Source organism: Lagopus muta, chromosome 10, assembly GCF_023343835.1.
Source record: "Lagopus muta isolate bLagMut1 chromosome 10, bLagMut1 primary, whole genome shotgun sequence".
In the NCBI taxonomy this organism is placed as follows: domain Eukaryota; kingdom Metazoa; phylum Chordata; class Aves; order Galliformes; family Phasianidae; genus Lagopus; species Lagopus muta.
In genome coordinates, this window is record NC_064442.1 from 11,524,552 (window position 1) to 11,544,187 (window position 19,636).

General features: G+C 37.7%; 1 protein-coding gene across 6 annotated transcripts in view; it reads right to left on the reverse strand.

The window, feature by feature from the left end:
• MYO5C (myosin VC) overlaps positions 1-19,636 on the reverse strand; it is a 31,174-nt gene continuing 11,538 nt past the window's right edge. For 2 of the 6 annotated variants that reach the window (XM_048956860.1, XM_048956857.1), the window contains 26 exons: positions 19,147-19,233; positions 18,949-19,060; positions 18,063-18,274; positions 17,272-17,437; positions 16,753-16,899; positions 15,814-15,978; positions 15,520-15,613; positions 14,915-14,978; positions 13,694-13,874; positions 13,036-13,129; positions 12,081-12,144; positions 11,904-11,984; positions 11,376-11,556; positions 10,025-10,118; positions 9,195-9,246; positions 8,798-8,963; positions 8,461-8,548; positions 7,682-7,780; positions 7,362-7,424; positions 6,560-6,714; positions 5,661-5,750; positions 4,454-4,604; positions 3,750-4,032; positions 2,569-2,743; positions 2,008-2,088; positions 1-1,763 (listed from right to left, as the gene is read on the reverse strand). In XM_048956860.1, coding sequence (XP_048812817.1) covers positions 1,611-1,763; positions 2,008-2,088; positions 2,569-2,743; positions 3,750-4,032; positions 4,454-4,604; positions 5,661-5,750; positions 6,560-6,714; positions 7,362-7,424; positions 7,682-7,780; positions 8,461-8,548; positions 8,798-8,963; positions 9,195-9,246; positions 10,025-10,118; positions 11,376-11,556; positions 11,904-11,984; positions 12,081-12,144; positions 13,036-13,129; positions 13,694-13,874; positions 14,915-14,978; positions 15,520-15,613; positions 15,814-15,978; positions 16,753-16,899; positions 17,272-17,437; positions 18,063-18,274; positions 18,949-19,060; positions 19,147-19,233 — 3,298 coding nt within the window. In that variant the 3' untranslated portion in view covers positions 1-1,610. Of the gene's footprint in view, positions 1,764-2,007; positions 2,089-2,568; positions 2,744-3,749; positions 4,033-4,453; positions 4,605-5,660; positions 5,751-6,559; positions 6,715-7,361; positions 7,425-7,681; positions 7,781-8,460; positions 8,549-8,797; positions 8,964-9,194; positions 9,247-10,024; positions 10,119-11,375; positions 11,557-11,903; positions 11,985-12,080; positions 12,145-13,035; positions 13,130-13,693; positions 13,875-14,914; positions 14,979-15,519; positions 15,614-15,813; positions 15,979-16,752; positions 16,900-17,271; positions 17,438-18,062; positions 18,275-18,948; positions 19,061-19,146; positions 19,234-19,636 lie in introns of those variants that run through there. The other 4 variants (XM_048956858.1, XM_048956859.1, XM_048956862.1 and 1 more) reach the window with 4 other exon arrangements.

Below are 19,636 nucleotides of genomic sequence, written 5' to 3' on the forward strand. Positions count from 1 at the left end.
GCTGCTTTATTTAACAGATAAGAATACCAGCCTACCCACACATCTCTGAATTTTGTACTTTTACAGCTTTTGAACAAAACACGAAAATGTTCCTCCATATATTCTTTGTGCATCTCTGTAGTTATCACTATGAATATGACACTGTTCATAGTAAATATCAAGGACACAATATAACAAAAATATTCTTCTTTATATTTACAACTTTTAAACATTATGTAATACAAAAATCAAATGTCTCTTCCAGTAATATTTAAATTAACTAAGTCAATTAGAATCCCTTCAATATTTCTAAGCTTTAGTACTATATTTCCACAATAGCCTAACCAGAAAACTAGCAGTATGTTCTTAGGAATTTCTAATGACAGCCATCACTGCAGCAAGGTGCATGCTGATTCTCCAGTTGTTCTGACAGGATCTAGTATTAAAGAAAGTTGTTATTCTTTGGTTCTGCCTACAGGAATCAAGTTGAACGAAACAAAAAGGAGACCACTTCTGTTTCTAAGGATCCTGCAATTTAAAAATGCAAGGAATTAAGATTGGTTTATCAGTAATTTCAGACCATAGCTCCTACTCAGTATCTGAACTAGGGGACGGAAACAAGCAAAAACGAATGGGAGAAAGAAATATCTGTACATAAGTGCATACTCAGTGTATGTTCCTAAAGACATTGCATTAGAAATGGCGCTAAAACAGGACTCGTGTTTTTTAAAGAAATAAACTTGTAATTTGGATCACAACAGGAATTTCATATCTGACTTTTCTACTCCGACAACTGATACAAAAATCCAGATGCATTGCAGAGAACACAGCTGAAATCTGCCTACAAAAGAAGAGCCCAAATTACTCCCCTGGCTGAAGAGCTGTCTGCTGTGCCTGAACTATAATGCACACAGCCTGAGTGAGCCAAGCCAGCATTCCTACAAAGACAGCATGTGTTTATTACAGCAATGCTCTTAGACTGACCACAGCCCCCCAGGTTCAATGTAGCTATCTGTATTAAAAAAACAACAACAACAAAATACATTAAAAAATCCAAACAAATGTAGGAGGACTTTCTATTCCCTTCTTTACAGTCCTCTTGTCAACGTTCATGAACAACTTACTTCACGAAAGGAATAAAGGCAGTGAAAGTATAGAAGGGTGAATACTACTGTCAAACAAATTCAGTAGAGCACAAGACAACAATGATCTTGGGGAAAAAAAAATATTTTGGTACAAAAGCAAATCAAGGAAAACTGTACAGTACATTGATCCTAGCATAACCTTTTCCCTATGACTAGTGCTTTAATGTTACTGACAGAGAACCAATGTAAACTTGTCAGATAAATTCTTTCCTCAGGTTTGGACTAAAAAACTGTGTGGAATTGCATCCAGCTGATGTCATTATTATAGGTCTGTAAAGAGGAATGAACAACAGTAAAAAAAAAAAAAACAGAGAAGGAAATCACAAGCTGAAATGATTCTTATTTTTTAAGTCTTGACTTTAGAACAAGATTTTAATGGCTTAATTCATGGCAAGCTACCATACCATCCTCCAGCAAGAGGAAGGAAGCATGGAAGTCTACTTGTCCTTATTCAGTCTCAGAGAAAATACCAAAGCACTGGTTTTACTAAACCCTTGTGAGAAAGCCAAGTTTGAAGCTGCTGGGGACTTGTATCGTTTCTAAATCATGTGGAGAGGGTGTGAAAGGAAACGTCACTTGGAAGTGGTATTTGGTATCAAGCATCAGCTGCGGTCCGTCCTCGCGACTGTTTAGCATAGCCTGAAATGACAGCAGAATGGGTAAGATAACAGTGTACTCCAATCAAATAAAAGACATTGCTTTTTCTCATTGCAAATTTTGCCTTCGTGTAATTTTAAGGAATTGAGTGCAGTCTCCCAGTGAAAAGCTGAACAGTGCAGTCATTACTTGACATACAGGTCAAGTATAAATAGGTAGCTACAAATACTGTGCGTTTGAAATACCCTGTAACTTCAACATGAAAGAGAAGAGCTGCAGCTCTTACCTGGACTTTGCGAACAAACGACGGAGTCACTCTTTTCTCAAAATCATCTATCGGAGTGTATGAGTTGAGGATCTTCACTATCTGCTCAAATCACAACACACTGTTTTAGTATGCTACAAAAAGTGAAGAAAGCATTAAAATGCCACCTTCATTGGTATTTAATTGAACTTTATGTAAGAAATTTTACAATAAAGTGAGAATTTCAACCTGGAACCTAATTATTTCTTGCACACGTGATCACTGCTGTGAGCCATTTCCAAATCTGTCAGCAGGATCAAGGAGATGCGGAACTGATGAAAGAAAACAACAAAAATGCCTCTAACAAAGCAAAAAGAAATAATCATTGCGGCATGAAGTGAAATAGAACAAGGCAGACAAGTATTCACCACAGAAGCAGTGAAAGCATTAAGAGTTGGAAATAAGGAGTTAAATAACTGAATATAACAAGGGGTGATGGAGAAAGCTGACAAATGTTGTTTTTATCAAATGAAAGGCCAATAGCTCTTTGCAGCAAGTTATGTTAGCAAGGTTGGTGCCAGAATAAAACAAATGGTTCATTACCTGCACAGTGGAAAGCGATGTGCAGTGTTCACATATTTCTTTGGCATCATCATCAGTGATCTTTTTGACCTGAAGGAGCCAGGCTGCTTGAGACAGAGGCTCTAAAGTTTCTTTGGCATTGCTGCTTTGAAGATTCTTGTCTTTAAGCCATTCTTCCAAATAGCTGATATTACATCTAGGTTATACCATGAACAGACAACAGAAATGTCAGGTTCCTTCCGTCAAACAAATTACACCGAAGTCTTCCACAGAAGCAATGTTCCTCCAATTCAATGTTCACATTCATACAGTTTAAATAATAAAAACCACCATTCCTGTACATCATAAATATCAAACAATTAATAGTCTGCTGATTTTTAAGTTTAATCTCTTGTATACTTTAATCCTTTTAATTTATTCACTTTATATGTTAAAGGTCAACCAACAGAAAGCAAGTTACTAGCTTAGCTGTTACAGAAGAATCAGAATAACAGTATCTGCTAGCACTGGCAACTATATCACAGCACTGTATATGTTAAAAACATTAACTTACAGCTAAGTTTATATAAGACATTAGAATAATCTTTACACATTACTAATCAGACTAAATTCTAGAAGTTAAAGCAGCTTTCTTTTAGTAATATTCTGAAATGGGTCAACATTTGACTGATTTTCTTTCATCTTAGCCAGCAGACTGTCTAATGGAGAAGGAATGAACTATGTGTATTTTGCAAGAACTGTTTGGAACATATGCTCTTCAAGATTATAAGATGGATGATGTCTGACCTGAACCCTCAAATGGCTCTGTCTCAGTGCTTTCTTTTCTCATGACAGAGCACAAACAGTGCAAGTTTGCTTCTGTCTGTCTGCCAGACAGGGATGCTGTACCTGCTTACTCTACTAAGAATACTAGTCATCATCATGAGCCAACAAGCATAGGAAGAATGCTAAACACTGGACTGACTTCGAGCTCTCTACTGATATTTTCTCCATTAGTGTTTCCATGCTGTAGTATGCTAAGCACAGAAAGCTTAGCTGGTAAGGCAAAGATGCATTTTTTCCAAAACAGTGAAAAACAGTTGGCTGCTTCCAACAGAATGGTCACAGAACATCCAGTGACACAGAGATAAAGGACTAGGTTACAAAAAAATGTTAAACATTCATTCTGAAGCAACCACTTGCTGAAAGCTTCCTGGCTTTACCTTATCTGCATTCCTTTCCTACAAGAGCACATGTCCTTGCGGAGGAGGAGACTATTGAGGGTGACCGCTCCAATGAGAAAGAAAAGCTGCTTCACCGCCTGCTTGAGAAGCTCAGAGTCCAGGCCATTCTGGCACATCGTACTATAAAAGTAGCTGAGTTGCTGCAGGATAGATGTCATTGTGTAGGTATCTGTGTCATCAATGCTAGAGGAACGTTTACGGAACCCTGTAGGTTTCAAGCCAGAAATTCCCTGGAGACTCTCGTATTCCAGCATACCTGGTACTGAAAGACAACAGAAAATAATTGCAAGACTATAGGAGTCATTCCTATAGCTCCTTCCAGTTACATTAACTTAATTCTTGAACAAAACATAATTTCATGATATTTTAAAATTTAAATAATACTATATAGATAGAATACCCAACAAGGGCTTCTGAATCACACATATTTTTAAGAAAATAACTTCTATTTTTATAGAATTTTGGTCTTTTTGAATGTATTATCCTACACAAGGAAAGCGTAGAGAGGAGAAAGCCCTTCAAGGATATAACATTCACACTTAAGTGTGCAGAAACATGCATGCAGCTACTCGTGTAAATCAACAGGAGGAAGAAGTCAGTTCCATCCTTTGCCTCCGTGCATAGGCTTTACACAAGTTCTTCATAAGCTACATTTATCTTCAATTGGACTTCTGCTGTCTTACCGATCATGTGCTGAATGCTATTCTCCATTACAAGAATGAATTGGTGATAGATCCGAATGGCCAAATCACTGAGAACTTGTCTGTACTCTGAGAGATCAAAATGCTTCAGGCAGTTCTTATTCTGACGAGGGGTATTGTATTTCATAAATTCCTATATTACATTGTAAAAACAAATATTAGAAATCACATAAACATTATTCTTGTAAACTGCTATTATATACTAATGCATACATTAAATTATACACTCTATCTCTGGCCAGTCTCAGAATGAGTCAGAGCATCTGCTAACTTCAATGGATGCTCCTAATTCTGAGCTTCCTTTACTTGTTTACCAGTTAATGTTTAAGATTACCCTGTTCTAAAAGATTGCTAAACCCAAAAGAGAGGCTTGCACATATTCCAGTGGTCTTTGGAGCAATTCCTAAATTACTTAAACAGAAAATTAAACTTTTTTTTTTTTTTTAAATCAAATAGTTTACTACTTTATTTTCAATATCTATTATACTGACTTTTCATCAGGAGAATTCTGCTTTCAAAAATATAGACTGGATGCTAACTTATGTGAAGTCTTAAGTGCTCATTTCAAATACAGGTTGACACTCAAAAGTACTGGATTCAGACTTCTCCCTCCTGTCAGTGTTAAATTACAAACGACTGTTATTTATTACATTTAAATACATTTCTCACTGTGCATTACATGTTATCAATAGAACCACGAGGGGGAGTACTGCTGTTTAGATTGTGCACAGTTACTGTAATTCCAAGTTCTACTTGTTTTAATCTTGAGGAATGCGTTCTTACTTATTCAATTTCATTCAGCCTATATAAGTTAACAAAATGTATTAATAAAATATCATACAGTAGGAGTTTGCAATTTAAAAGAGTCTTGGATTCCAGGATGAAACCAGCTTAAACAAGCAAATGCAGCTCAGATTAAGCTCGTGTACAAGGATTCAAATTACTTAACTGTTATCATGTTATGTCTTCAACTAACCTCAGCACTTTCATGTTCTGATTTCACTTTATCAGTTACTTCTATACTGTCCTCTTATATGTGTAAAACATGTCACCAATGCAAAGCAATACATATCCTGAAGGAACAGCGTTGAGTTGGCAAATAATTATCTACTGACTATCTCTGTCCATTTTACTTACTGAAGTCTGACAAAGGTAAGGCAAAGAAACTATTTGATGAAATCATTCCTACCTCTTCCCCACTGTATTGCTTCAAGCAGTTAAGAAAATAGTATGTATTGGAAAGCCAAAAAGACAACATCTCAAAATCTTCTGAATTTTCCTGAAAAAGACAAAGCAATCTTATTATGGCACTGTCATGAAGTTAATTTCATTTCAAAACTGAAGCTAAAGATCACTAGATCGAGCTAAAGATCACAGAATTAGCAATACCACCACCTATCTACAGAAGAAGAAACACAGCACCTGAAACGTGCCAGCTATACAAATCATTCTGGGATTTTTTCAGGTGAGTGAATGTATAGCAAAGACCCCTCTTTTACTCATTAAACGCAGTTCAAGTCTATGTAAGGGACAGGCTAAAGACATCAGTCTGACCCGGTGTTACACATTTCTATCTGTAGCACTGCAGTGCATTGGAGGCCTTCCTGCCAAAGCACGAGCAATGTCCACACAGAAATGAAACTGAACTATTTGGAAGCACAGTTATAACTTCGCTTTAGTATGTCTTCTTTCTGTTAGATATACACGCACAAGCTTTTCTTATGGGTAAAATGTGGTATAAATTTGTGGATAAAATACAAGCATTTTCTACACAACAAATGCAACTGCTTAAAGCATGGTTCATTCCTAGCAAGTGCAGTTGATGTCTTATTGCATCACAAATATACAAAGCATCCACATATCTGAATTTGGATAAAGATGTTAGCATATTCAGCACAAGAAACCTTACCTGTAGGCTTCATAAGGATCCTACTAATAACACCAAAAAGATCGTAACTAATAATAATAATAATTTGTTATAGGAATACTAGCAGATGCAAGTATCAGTATTTCCCAGGTACTATGCATGCATCTTATAAACTTTACATGAAAATCAAAAAGTAAAGTACAGCCAAATATAATTCCTACCTTAACAGCTTGTTTTATACCACCAATGGTTACATTTATGAAAGATTTCAGCATGTCAGCATCATTCAGATAATCTGCATACCTCACACACATGAATAGGATGTGAGCTGGAAGGCCAGGTATCATATTGACAACAACTCCACGTGGCTTTAAATCTGCATAAAGGAGAGCCATCAGGTTCATTATATAAAAATACAGAGCTTTAATGCATCATTCTGAAAAAGACAAGCACCTTTAGGTTCATTTCTTCAGCAATGAGCCACTTGATAATTGTTACAGTCATGAATTGCTCCTTACTGAAAACTTGTATAATAGTATTGCTTTGCTCATGTGAAAGCATTAATTAAGCATTAATTAACTCCAGAAAATAAGGAGAGCATCGCAGCAAATTCTGGGCTATAGCATGGGCTATGTGAGATAGCATAGCTTCAAAAATACACTGGCCTGTATTTAGCTATTTGTAGTAAGGCCCACAATTCCCTGGCACTGCGTGAAGACACACCTGCCTTCACAAATAAGGTGACATTCAAACGTTGAAGTAAGGTTGAAGTAGGTGAGGAGGAAAGGAAGAAGTTACTTCCAAGTAGTAGTTAATAAGAGTACTGATGTGCATGGAGAAATCATTGGAGTTCCCACTAATGGCAAGCTAATGCAAGACTGGCATTGTGAAGCAACTCGGAGGAAGAGCAAAATTCCCTTACAAGGGGAACTCAAAAGTACAGTTCTCATCAGCGAATGAAATTATATGCAGAGGACAGATAAGATTAAGACACCACACATGGACAGACACCCAGTGACTTACATCTTTGTAGAGGACTAGGAAGAAAGTAAACTGAAGTTCCAAGAGCGCTCCTGAGACTTACAGCTTTATAAGTGAACAAAGAGTAAGGAAAACATTAGAGTCAGAATTATGTAGAGTCAGAGATAAATCACTTTGTATTTGAAATGATTGTCAGTAGGAAAAAAAGCAACGTAGCATCTCCAAGTTGTGCTGGTGGGAAGAGAGATAAAGCCAACTTTGAACAAAAATGAAATATGGCATCTCGTAGTTTTCGCTGCAGTGTTGTGCTCTATGCTGAATATCACTGAAGACCAATAAAATTCCAAATGTTACTAAAATACCGAGGATCAGATTTTGAACAATCCTTTCTTCATCCTCTCTTTTGTACTCCATCATTCCAATGTACTCTTTGGACAAAGCTGACACAGAAACTTCATTGCCTGTCAAACATAAAGCAGTATTAACAGCAGGTAAATTGCTAAGTCATCATTTGTGTGAGAACAAACTATTGGAGAAAAACAGTTCCTCTATGATAAAGAACACAGTGCCCATTCACATGGATGTTGTTAAGTTACAGTTCCAAACACTGAGTTAAATAACATTCATATTACTTATGTGAATAGTTTCAATGGATTCAGTGGAATTACTTACATTAAACAAGGAAAACAAACAGCAGTGGCACACCTCTGCCTTAGTCACTTCTGCATCCTTCTGAAGTGTATTCTGTGGTAAAGAACTACTTGCTGCGTAACAACTTTGTACAAATTTACTTCCTGTCAGTAACCATCTGCCACCTGAATGCCAATGGGAGGATATACTCATCTGCAAAGCTAACATCCTGTTGGCTGAGAGACAGTTTGTGTGGGGGTGTATATTAACTGTTGCTGACAGAGTCTGATGCCTCTGAATGAAACTTTATCATATGGTCTAGGTCCCACGTATGCCCATTATTTAGCTGGAAAAAAAACACAGGCTTTTATAAAATTTCTGTTGATGGCTTCCTGAGGTTTTGTGTCTCAATCCCTTCAAAGCCTACTTTTTTTGTTTTTGTAAAACTACTTTCACTGAAACAGACTGAACATTCAAAGTTATGAGAAAAGGTGATATAACAACATCTTACCTTTTTCAATAGTCTTGGTAAGAGTTTTGATCTGATCCTCCAATTTCTTTATTATTCTATCTTTCATGTCTAGTTCTTCTTCAAGGTCCTATAATAATCCAAATTGGTGAGTTCAGAGCAATGGAAATAAAGAAATCCCTTCTAGTGCTACATGTTACTGTCACAAAAAGAGCATTACAACATATTCTACATTGTGCCGAAGAAACACAAAACCTTTGTACCTTTCTCATCCCCCAACAAACTGAGAAAACATCCCGCCCATACCATAAAATCATGATTTCTTTCTTTTTATCCTATATTTCAGTTCAGTTTCTTAACGAGGATTTCATTTCCTCACCATGTTTTCCACAGTAAGCCGAGTTGTTTCTTGCTTCATCTTGCTTTTTACTTCAGCCTGGATTTCATCTTGCTTCAAACCATTGCTCAGCCCCTCCATTTCTTGGGTTATGACATTCAACCTCCCTTTTTCTGTTACGTCCATTTCATTCTGGATCTCATTTGTTCTAGAAACAGACAGGAAGCGTTGTCTTATACTTTTCCTCTGTTAAAGCACAATCACATCATGCTTACCTGTTACAGCTGTTAGCTGTACTCTGTTACAGGGTGAATCATACGTTGGATGTAGAACTTCAACTGTGAGTTTGTTACTCCCAGCCCATGGCACTTCTTACAGTATGAGGGAGAGGAGAGGAGGAAGAGGAGGAGAGGAGGAAGAGGAGAAGGAAGCTATTTACCGTCTTAGTGTTCTGTCCCCTTCTGGCTCATGATGCAGCCGGTTAGACATCTCTTTAGCAATAAAATGCAAAACGAAAGAAAAACAAGATTGTATTTGCTTACTGTTCTGTATTAGTATTTAGTAAAGCTTTTTCTTAAGCTCGTAGTTTTATTTAACAAAATGGAATGATGCCATATAATGTACCAGAAAATGTTCTGATTACACCACACAGAAGATTTTATGTGCTAGGGAATTCTGACACTATCCACTTTTTGCAGCTGGCAGTAAAACTACTTGCAAACTAAAAAAGTTGCCTCAGAGGACACTACAGTTAGAGAGATACAGAATCCTCAGCGACTTATGTTTTCCTGAACAGAGAAGAACTCTGAAACAAGCAAATTAGCAGGAAGTTTTCCTTCTGTCTCCAACTCTGATTTTTTCACTCCTTGAATCTATTTCATGGACTACAACTTAAGTTCCAGTACATCTTTTCTTTTTATGACTGCTTCCAAAGGGCGTACTCCATTACAGGTATTCTTAGCACAGCCCTACTGAACATACTTGTAGACATCTAAACTGCAGAACTGAATGACCTAAAAAAAGTTCAAAAGCAGAACAGAGAATTGTACACATTTACATGTATTTTTCTTCACTAGCAGAGCTATTCTCTACGCAATACTTTTTTTCTTCATGATGCTTCTTGCATTTTACTGGCAAGAAAGCACGTAAACAGGCAAAGAAGTAACACTATTTCAGTTGTTATAAGTTTATGTCTATGGAATTCATAACTCAATTCATTCTCAACTGTAGGACTGTGGACCACAGTGGCACCTTACAATGGCACTTTACCTTTCAACTTTGCAGTCTGCTCTTGAAGACGATTTTCAAGGTCTAATTTTTGGTTCTCAAGCTCAGAAACTTGCTGTTTAAGATCTGGGATCACCTTCCAGAGGAAAAAAGGACATTTGTGCATCTCAGCACGTTTAGTTTGAAACATCTCCAATAATACCTAAGACCTTCAACTGCAAGTAGTTAAAAGACAGGCAGACATACTGAGGGAGTGCTACTTGCTTGCCCAACTTGCATAACTTTTCCAGAGACATTTGCTGCTGGGCTATTCTTAAAATTGAAATAGTGAGCTAACTAAATGTTTGAACTGACCCAATACTGCCATTTTTACGTTCTGCAGTTAAAAGGGAATTACACAATTAATTTTCCTAGCTCCAATCGCCCTAGCTTTTCCTTAACTTTGGGGGAAGAAAACAAAAACACACATTTATACATTATAAAATCATCTTGTAAAAATAATATCACGCTTTTCCTTGTGTTTTCAAGTTCAGCAATTTTTTTTCTGAAAATATTTCTATAGCTATACTTAACAGGAAAATAACATGGTATGTATGATCTTCTGGAATAACAGCACTTCCTTGAGTCAGGTTTTACACAACACTAATAATCATCTTGACTTTGAAGCCTTGCCTGTGATTTATTAGCAACTTTACGTGGTTAGCTGCCCTCTGGTGGAGAGCACCGCTAAGCTACACAGACCCATCACCTCTTACATCCCCCACGCATCTGTTTTTTCACTGACAATCAAATCATAGAACTTTTCAACCTGAGAGAAAAGAGAGGCTTCAGACCAGAAGATGCTAATTTCTACCCTTTGACCACAAGGGGAGAAGAGCATACCTAAACCCTGAATCAGCTCCTCGTGTGGCTTGGCCTCAGACTGAAGTCAAGCAACCACAGAGCTGCCAACTCACCACCACCACCACCCTCCTCCTACCACAATGCAAAAAAGGAGAGAAAGGAGAGAATAGGAAGAGCACAAGTGAGAAAGCTTGTGAGCAAGATAAAATTTATTTAATACATGAAGGGAAAAAACAAGCCAAAACCAGCAAGCAGAGCAAAGCCAGTTACTCACCCTAAACACACAGTCATACCAGTACTCAAACAACAGCCACTTTGGCAGCAAAACAGACTTTGTTTCTTCTTCCCCTGCTTTAGTTCTTATAGCTGAGCAAGGCATTACTTGGGAAAAAGTTGGTGTGGATGTGCAACCTCAGATGGCCACATCTGATTGAGCCTTGTAAAGTCAAGACTTGATGCTGAGTTTTTGAGGGCTTTGTGCCACTGACAGTTTTGGATCGCACTGCCAAGTACCTGAAACAATCTTTGCTTGACTACATCTTGATCTTACCAGGTTTTCTGAAGTTAGCCTGCTAACTTCAAGCCGAATTCCATCATTTATGTCATTTTCCTCTCGAAATAGTTTTTGTAGATGATTAATATCTTGGCTAAGATGTTCAACTTTCAAGTTCAAACCTTCAATCTCCTTTTCATAGTTTTCCTTCTGAGATTGGAAGTGACTTTCCAGTACTCTTTTAAAAACAAAAGGAAAAATGAAAAATTACAGATGCAATATGATGTAAGTGCATTAGGTCAAGTTTAATACAGATGAAAAAAGCACTGTGCTCAACATACAGATATTCCATTACATCACAGAGGCATTAGAGGAGATGGAGGTCATGCATACTGTCTTTGAGGAAATATTTCCCAGACACATACAATATTTATCTCATTAATTAGATTGAGCTACTGAGACAATCATAAAAGATAACGTTTGTTAGGCAGATGTTCAGTATCACACTGTCAAGTTACTCATTGATTGTTCTGTTTATCTTCTAGATCACAGCCTGGAGTTACGAAAACATAGACACTGACTAACCTTGTAGCTTTTTTCAAGCCTTCATAAGCAAACCACAATTCTCCATCTTCATTTAAGTGTTCCAGATCCTCTGTAGACAGCCTAAAACACAAGGCAGTATCAATAGCAGGCAGGTGAACAAAATGCATTTCTAAATTATCTTTTTTTTTTTTTTTAAAGGAGAACTTATTGAATTACCTGCTTCTGACATCTTCAAAATCGTAGCTTTCAAGAAGCTGTTTTGTAACTTCTGACATCTTTTCTGAGGAAAAAAAAATAATAAATATATATATATATATATATGAATAAATAAATAAATAAATAAATAATGATCCCAATAACTTTCTCCTCACTTTTCAAATCACATATAATTATAAAAATCAAACCAACCTCTTCCTGAATCTGTGAGGTTCTTCCCTGTTACTCAGTGCTCATTTACCAGCAGAATACAAGAAGGGACACGGCTGTACTTTGGAACAAGGAAGGAGCACTATTTAGGTACACTGCCAACATAGCTGGTTTATTTGTACATTGATCTTTGTTGTTTTTTAAACATATCACACTTTCATTGTCAAGTTACTTCTTTCTGTTTCAAATCTAGACAACTGCTACAGTTACACAGATGATTTGTCACCTAATGCTGGCTTACCACACGAAATGATCCAGGTTTGCCATGTAAGATGCATTCTCAGTATTGCACTAAGTGCACAACGGCAGTGCTCAGACTAGGTACCCTTCATCAAAGGGACCCCAGCTCAGCAAATTATTGACGAGACCGGAGGCCAAAGACAGGCTGAATGAAGGCCAGATGATGTATTCTTTCCATATTTCTGAGACTTTATGAGATATTAAGTTCCATGTGAAGTTCAGACCTCCAGTATTGATTTTTAAACACAATAGTTGAAATCAGCGATTCTTAAAAAGGATAATACCACAGATCTGGTATTCAGCAACTGCTTCACAAAAACTCACTTGTTTTTTGCTTTGCACCTTGCAAACAAAGCTCTGAACAGAATGACATCACTATAGGACGAGAAGGATACCTGGTCTTTTGGTCAAAGCTAGCCAATATTTTTTTAAAACCCATCAACTTAAACCAGCCAGTTTACACTGTGCTTGGTAGATTCTCTGAATTACCTAGCACGTAGCTTACCCCTCATCTCTCTCTTCTGTGATTGGGCCTGTTTTTCAACATCCAGTTTCTGCATCTGCAGCAGTTCAATTTCCTTTTGCAACTCAGGTATTTTCTGAATCAGACAGAAAGTGAATGAGAAGGGCTAAGTAACAGTTAAATCATAGAGAAAACTATTAGTAACAACAATATCATGAGCCAGAAGACTTTAAATGTCTTTAGAAGTGTCTGGTTTTTTTAGGCATCACTGCTAAACAATAATTTGATGCAGTGAAAAATCATGTATTTGCGTCATGGACATGACTCACAGGAAAAAATGTGACTTTACACAAAAACAGTATTTTCACAGTCAGATTATAAACTATATTTATGAGAAACAAACTAAAGAAATTAATGCCTTTGGGGAAAAAGAAAAAAAAAAAAAAAAAAAAAAGGTCCACACATAAACATTCAGGTGCAATCAGTTGTATCCTTGAAATTTTTATGTGAACAGTAACTTATATTGAGAAGTACATGAAAAGGATGCAGCATAGTGCTGGATCAAATACAACTTATTAGCTACAATTTCTTCAAAATTGAGGAAAAAAAAATAAAAGAAAATAATCTATAAATAAAACATCTCCATTGCCTACTTGCTTTATCCAGGACAGACTCCAAAATGAAGTGAGTCATGCTTTACCTGCACTTGTTTTGTAAGTTGTCCTACTTCTATTTTCAGGTCATCCTGAATGGCAATCTCTTGCTGCATTTGTTGCTGTAGCTGCGTTTTTTCTTCTCTGAGAACCTTTATTTCTCCCTTGAGCGATTCAATTTCCTTTTCATAGTCTTGTTTCTGACTTTGGAAATTTTTCTCAAGTATCCTAAATGAGACAATGAGGCATTTGGAAGAAATAGAGTGGACTTTGTTTTTCTTTTAACATGAAGGATGTGCCTCAGCAAAGGACACTCAAAGGAAACGCGACTGCTTGAAAATGCCAGGCTGGGTCATCAGAACCAACCTACAAAATGGATGACAGTGGGATGTGGATGTCCCTGGATTTCCCTACGTTCTACTCAGACTGAATTCAAGGCAGATGGAACACTCCACTTAAAGGCTAATTCTCTAACTCTTTGAGAGTCCACCCACTTGAGCAGCTCTCTGCTATGTTTATGCCCATGTTAAGCACTGAATAAAGACAGAGCAGAAATCCCTATTATTTTCTACTGGCCCCTGCTGGAATGGACTGGCTTCCAATGTAATAGAGCCAGTAAGAAATGCAGAAAAACTAACAAAAAAGTTTGAAGTCAAACTGAAATCAGATGGAACTGAAGTCCCATACAGCTTCCAATCCTCACTAACAGTGATTTGTTACACTCTTCAAATTTCTGAGGACGGCATTTATTTGGTACCTAAGATTCTCTGTCTTGTAAAGAGTTAAACATCTGATCTGATACTGCATATCTGGCATACTGCAAACCATCAGACACACGTAGCTAAACAGCATGATTGTTAACACTCCAAAATAACATTCCAAAGGGAAAAAATGGTTTCTCCTCTATATTTTTTAATCTAAAACACTTAGACACTGCCTTTCCTTCAAGCTGAATCTAGTATGGTCATCAGCTGCTTTTCTGACCCTGACTGAATACTGAAAACGTATCAGTTCTCAATGACACAAATAAAGCAAGAAGAGTCTCAAACCTTCAATATATTTTCCTGCATCTGACTGACCTGCAAGCATGCACTCATCTTCAACGGTACATAAAGTATGTAAGAACGAGCATCACTGTTCAAGAACACTGGTAGACTCATAAATGATGAGTGCGTAAATCATAATTACAGCAGGAAATAGAAAAGCAGAGAAAGAGGAAAAGAAGAAAAAAAAAGTTGCTTCAAACGAATGAAATTCTGCTTCCGTACATTCTCTGACTTTCTTCTTTTCGTACATCATCGAAAAGTTGCTTCGTGAGGTCATCCATTTTCTCTGCCAAAAAACATTGTGATATTTCAAAGAACTTCACGCAGTGATGAGCATTACTTAAAAAAGCATTATCACAATGAGAAGTTTTAGTTTTAATAGCAATTCGTAAGGTGAAACTGTCTAAAATGTCAAGAATACCCCAATAAACTTGGTAAGTAATGCTACAGAACAAAACGCTTCTGAAGCACCAGAATGTGACTGCTCTGAAGTACAGCTGACTTCGCATACTGCTTGTTTCCCATGAAGCTGGATTCTTAAAAACAGCTAATTAAAGGAAGACAAAGTGCTGCCCCTGAGACAGGAAAAACAGATAACAGCAAAGCTTTTGTTACTAAAATAACAGATTTAATTTATGACATTAACAGCACTTGCACTAAACATTTTCAACTCATTTCATGGAAGAGATGCTTAGCTGCAACTTTCAATTTACTGTAAATTAAGCACTTAAATTGTTTTTTATTAGACCAAAACTCATTTTAATTTGCTGACAACCTGATTGTATGACTTGCCCTCATTTCTTTGAGATTCCTTTTAATTACTGTACCTTTCATTTCCTCTGTTTTCTCTTGCAGCTTTACTTCTAAAGTCTCCTTCTGTTCTCGTAACTCTTTAATCTGACTCTCAAGTTTCAATATTTTCTGTACACACAAAAAGCAAGCAAAATGCAGAAGTTAAGAATGGAAGAAGAAATAGGTCACAAGTTCTCACATTTACAACAAGAACATACAGACTCAAAGTGAATTCACTTGGTAACTCTCACAGTCATGCATTTGGTCAATCCAGCAAATCAAAAACAGAACTATAATACAAGCACCACACAAAGGTAGGGAAAATATACCTGTTCACTGTCCTCTTTATATTTTTTCCCTTTCTCCTCGTGAGTTCTCTTTTGAGCAGCTAACTTTTCAAGCTCTGATTCAAGTTTCTGAATTGTATCCAAGTCATTCATATGAGTTGAAGCCAGGTTAGTCAATCGTTCCAGCAAGCCATGATTTTCTTTGCTCTACAACAAGCAGGACAGGTTAAAATAAAACAGGAAATGTACACTGAGACTGTTTAATAGCATTCTGCCTTTACGTATTCCCCTCAAAAATTACTGTGGAAAAAAAAAAAAAAAAAACACAAAGAAACCCCAGCACTATAGTTCTATCAGCCAAACTCTGCTTTTTGTGTAGAATTCTTCAGGGGCCATGAGAACCAATTTCAAGCACGTGAGCAATATAATCAGTGCTTTGCTTCTGCCCAGCTACCAAGGAAGCACCTGACCTATTTCTGCTCACCATTCCAGGTTCGTCATGGTTATTTCCATTAGAGATTGTTTCCATCAGTGAGATTAAAGCTACCATCTTAAAGGTAACTGTATAGCTCTTACAAATAAGCTATGAAAGAAACTTAAGACAGAACTCCCCAAAGTCACGTTGAACTAGAGCAGTATGTAACACACTTCATTCTAATACAAATAACAAATGTCCAATCTCTGCATGAGGTTATGAAACATTAAAGAGGTTAACTCTTCTCATTAGCACAGCTAACCCAAAATCTCAGTAACGCATGCCTCAAAAATACAAGGAAATCCCAGAAGATTCTTCTTATGTTGGATATAGGAAGAATACAGGTTACCAAGGATTATATCGTTCATATAAATTCTGTCTTGTCAAATAAACTATTGATACTGTAATTCACATAAGCCCGCAGTCAACACAAGAGCTCAGAATAAAACTGATACAATATTTATTGTAAAATTAGTACAAATCATAAAGTGACTGACGACCCTCACCTGTTCTTCTATCTTCTTCTGCAGCCGCTGAACTCTGTACGAAAGCTGGATGTTCAGTACAAACCGCCGGATGTTCTGAAACCTGCGCCTGGCGAGCCACGCACGGGCGTATTTCTGAAGGATCACAGCCTTGTGTTCTTCAAGCATCTTTGGAAGAAAGCAGGAACATCTGCCTGTAACTATCTGTGGCTCAACTGACATCAGTTATCCGTGAAGCTATCTGCATCTCCGTGCTCTCAGAAGTACCAACATAGCAAGGTATTCAGACTGTACACATACCTGAACAACTGCACATCACACTAAGTGATCTGCATCAAGTACAAATCAGACAGTTTAACAGCCAGGAGATTTAGATCTGAGCTACTGCGTGTCAGTGTTATTACAATACATGTACAGAAATGAGTAGAAGAATAACACATGCAAGGAAAAGTAACAGGCATCACTGCCTTTGTCTCCATTTTTTTTGCAGAGTAATTGCTGTTTCCAGTTACTGAAATTGAGTTTTGCAATAGGCTGTACCTTCCGGTATTTCCTCCTTGCTAGAAATCCTCTGGTATAAGCCTGGATTGTTACAGCAGCCACCTGGATGAGCTGGCAAAGCTTACGGACGAGGTAACCTCGGCAGTATTTCTGAATAATTATAGCTGCCCATGTTTGCTTCAGAGCTTGTGCAGTTATGGCTTGCCTTAATTCAAAAGACAAAAATGTTTACTTAGGCCAAATGAGATGTTTTATGCTTATTTCCCTCAGTCAGACAAATCACACACACGAAAACAGTTTGGTTGACAATGAACACCACGTAGGACTATTTCCTTTTAGCGAAACAGAGGCATCAATCTTACTTACGGAAACTAGTGGAACTAGTCTAGAATAACAAAAGTGAAGCCGTGCCAAGGAGGGGGAGCAACTCACAACCTTTCCTACCTTTTCTCACTAGCCATTATTCTCACGCTGCCCTCCTGAACGTTTCAAAGCCTAGATACAGCTATCTTTCTCCTCCACCTGCTCTGTGGATGACTGCTACCATTTCCTGGCTGGATGGAAAAGGCCTCTCAGGAATCTGAGAGACATCTGGAGTCCGCCATAATACTTTCTTCAAACCACCCAAACAAATGAACATTTTCAAGATAATTACAATCACGAGAGAAAAAAAAAAAAAAAAAAAAAAAAGCCCACAATTTGGACAAGTTATTTTTTACATAAAAACCACGCTTCCAAATTCACACTGGGCACTTTTGCTAAGTTTGACTTTCCGGACCCCTTCAGGAGCACCCGAACAACAAGTGAACTGATCAGGCAGAAGCGCATACCGCACGGCGCGCTGCCCACGGCAGTACTGCTGGATGGTAACGGCCGCCTGCTTCATGCGCAGGAACCTGCGGCGCTGCAGCCAGCCCCGAACGCTCTTCTGGATCACGATGCAGGCGTGCCTCAGTTTGTCTGAGCGCAGTTTCTCTAAGTAAGCAACTTGTCCTGCTCTGAAGAAAATTTTCGTTCTCCCAAACTGATACTGGTTAGGATCCTGAAAAATAACACAGTAGATTTACTGCGTTTTTATTTTTCTAGGCAAAACGCTCTGTTCCTTTTATGAAGCATCACTTTAGCCAACCCATTCTGAAATGACACCATCTTGCCAAATAAGCATATCTTCTCTGTTTTCAATATAGACAGGCTATGTGGCAAGGGGAGAAATCCAATACACAGGAAAGAAACAGAATACAAAATATCTAAATATCCAAACTCAGACTCCAATGGCCTCAGATTAAAAGGAGGATCATGGATTTATCACCATGAAAGCAACGTCCTTTGACTGAATGCAGTTCCTTGAGCTCAACACTACCCTATAGCACACGTTTAGTCTTGAATCGGTGAACTGTGAGAGCAAAAACTCACAGAAGAAATAACTTTTAAAGTCAGGCTCTCCAACAAGTGAGCACACAAAGCACACAGAGGTGAAATCATCTGCCTCTGAACACGTCATGACTCAGCATCACAACAACAGGTTACTGACTTACAAGCCTATGTTTGACAAACTAAACCAGGAAAGACAGCAATAAGGGAAACGTTATCTTTCCTACTTCAGAAGCAGGATACTACTCTTGGGAAAAGTGCCTTTTCATTAATAACATGGTATATGACACACAATGGATCAGTGCATATGTGTCAGTGCAACGGATCAGTGCAGCGTGCACCAACCTGGATAAGCCGCTGCAAAACAATCTTGCAGATCTGTTTCTTATCATTGAAAGAGAGCTCCTGCTGTGTCATAAGGATGCTGTAGCGGCTGAAAAACTCAATGTAAGTCCATCTGAAAAATTGAAAGTTAGCAAATGCAACTCTTTTAAAAATGAAATACATTTTTTTGAGATATGGAGACCTGCTGTCAATCCCTACCTGGACGGATAGCTCTGTGCACTAATTCGAATGGTTTCCAAAACACCACATGCTCGCAGCTGCTGAGCCACCCTTTTTGAGTCAAACCTAAAAAAGCAGAGTTATACTTTATATTCGTGCTAGGCTTGGCACACTGTAATAACTGTAACAATTCTACTAACTGGATTTCTATTTCTGCTCATAGGACAAAGGGCTCCCTGTGTTTTGTACGGTATCTTACCTGTTTGCTTTTTTCAGGGCTTAAGAGGGAGTATTTAAGTTTTCTTCCTCAAAAAAGAGGAAGAATGCCCTTATTTCTGTCTTATGATAAGTCCTTTTCCTTTCTATGTTAAGCATGACTGTTCCCATCACCAGGAGGCAAAGGATCATGCCGAGGTGCAGAACATACACAGAAAAACAAATTTCCTCAGCAGTCTATTGGGAAGTAACCCTCTCTAGGTACTCATCAGCACACCAATTATAAATAAGATTGGTGTATACAGATCGATCT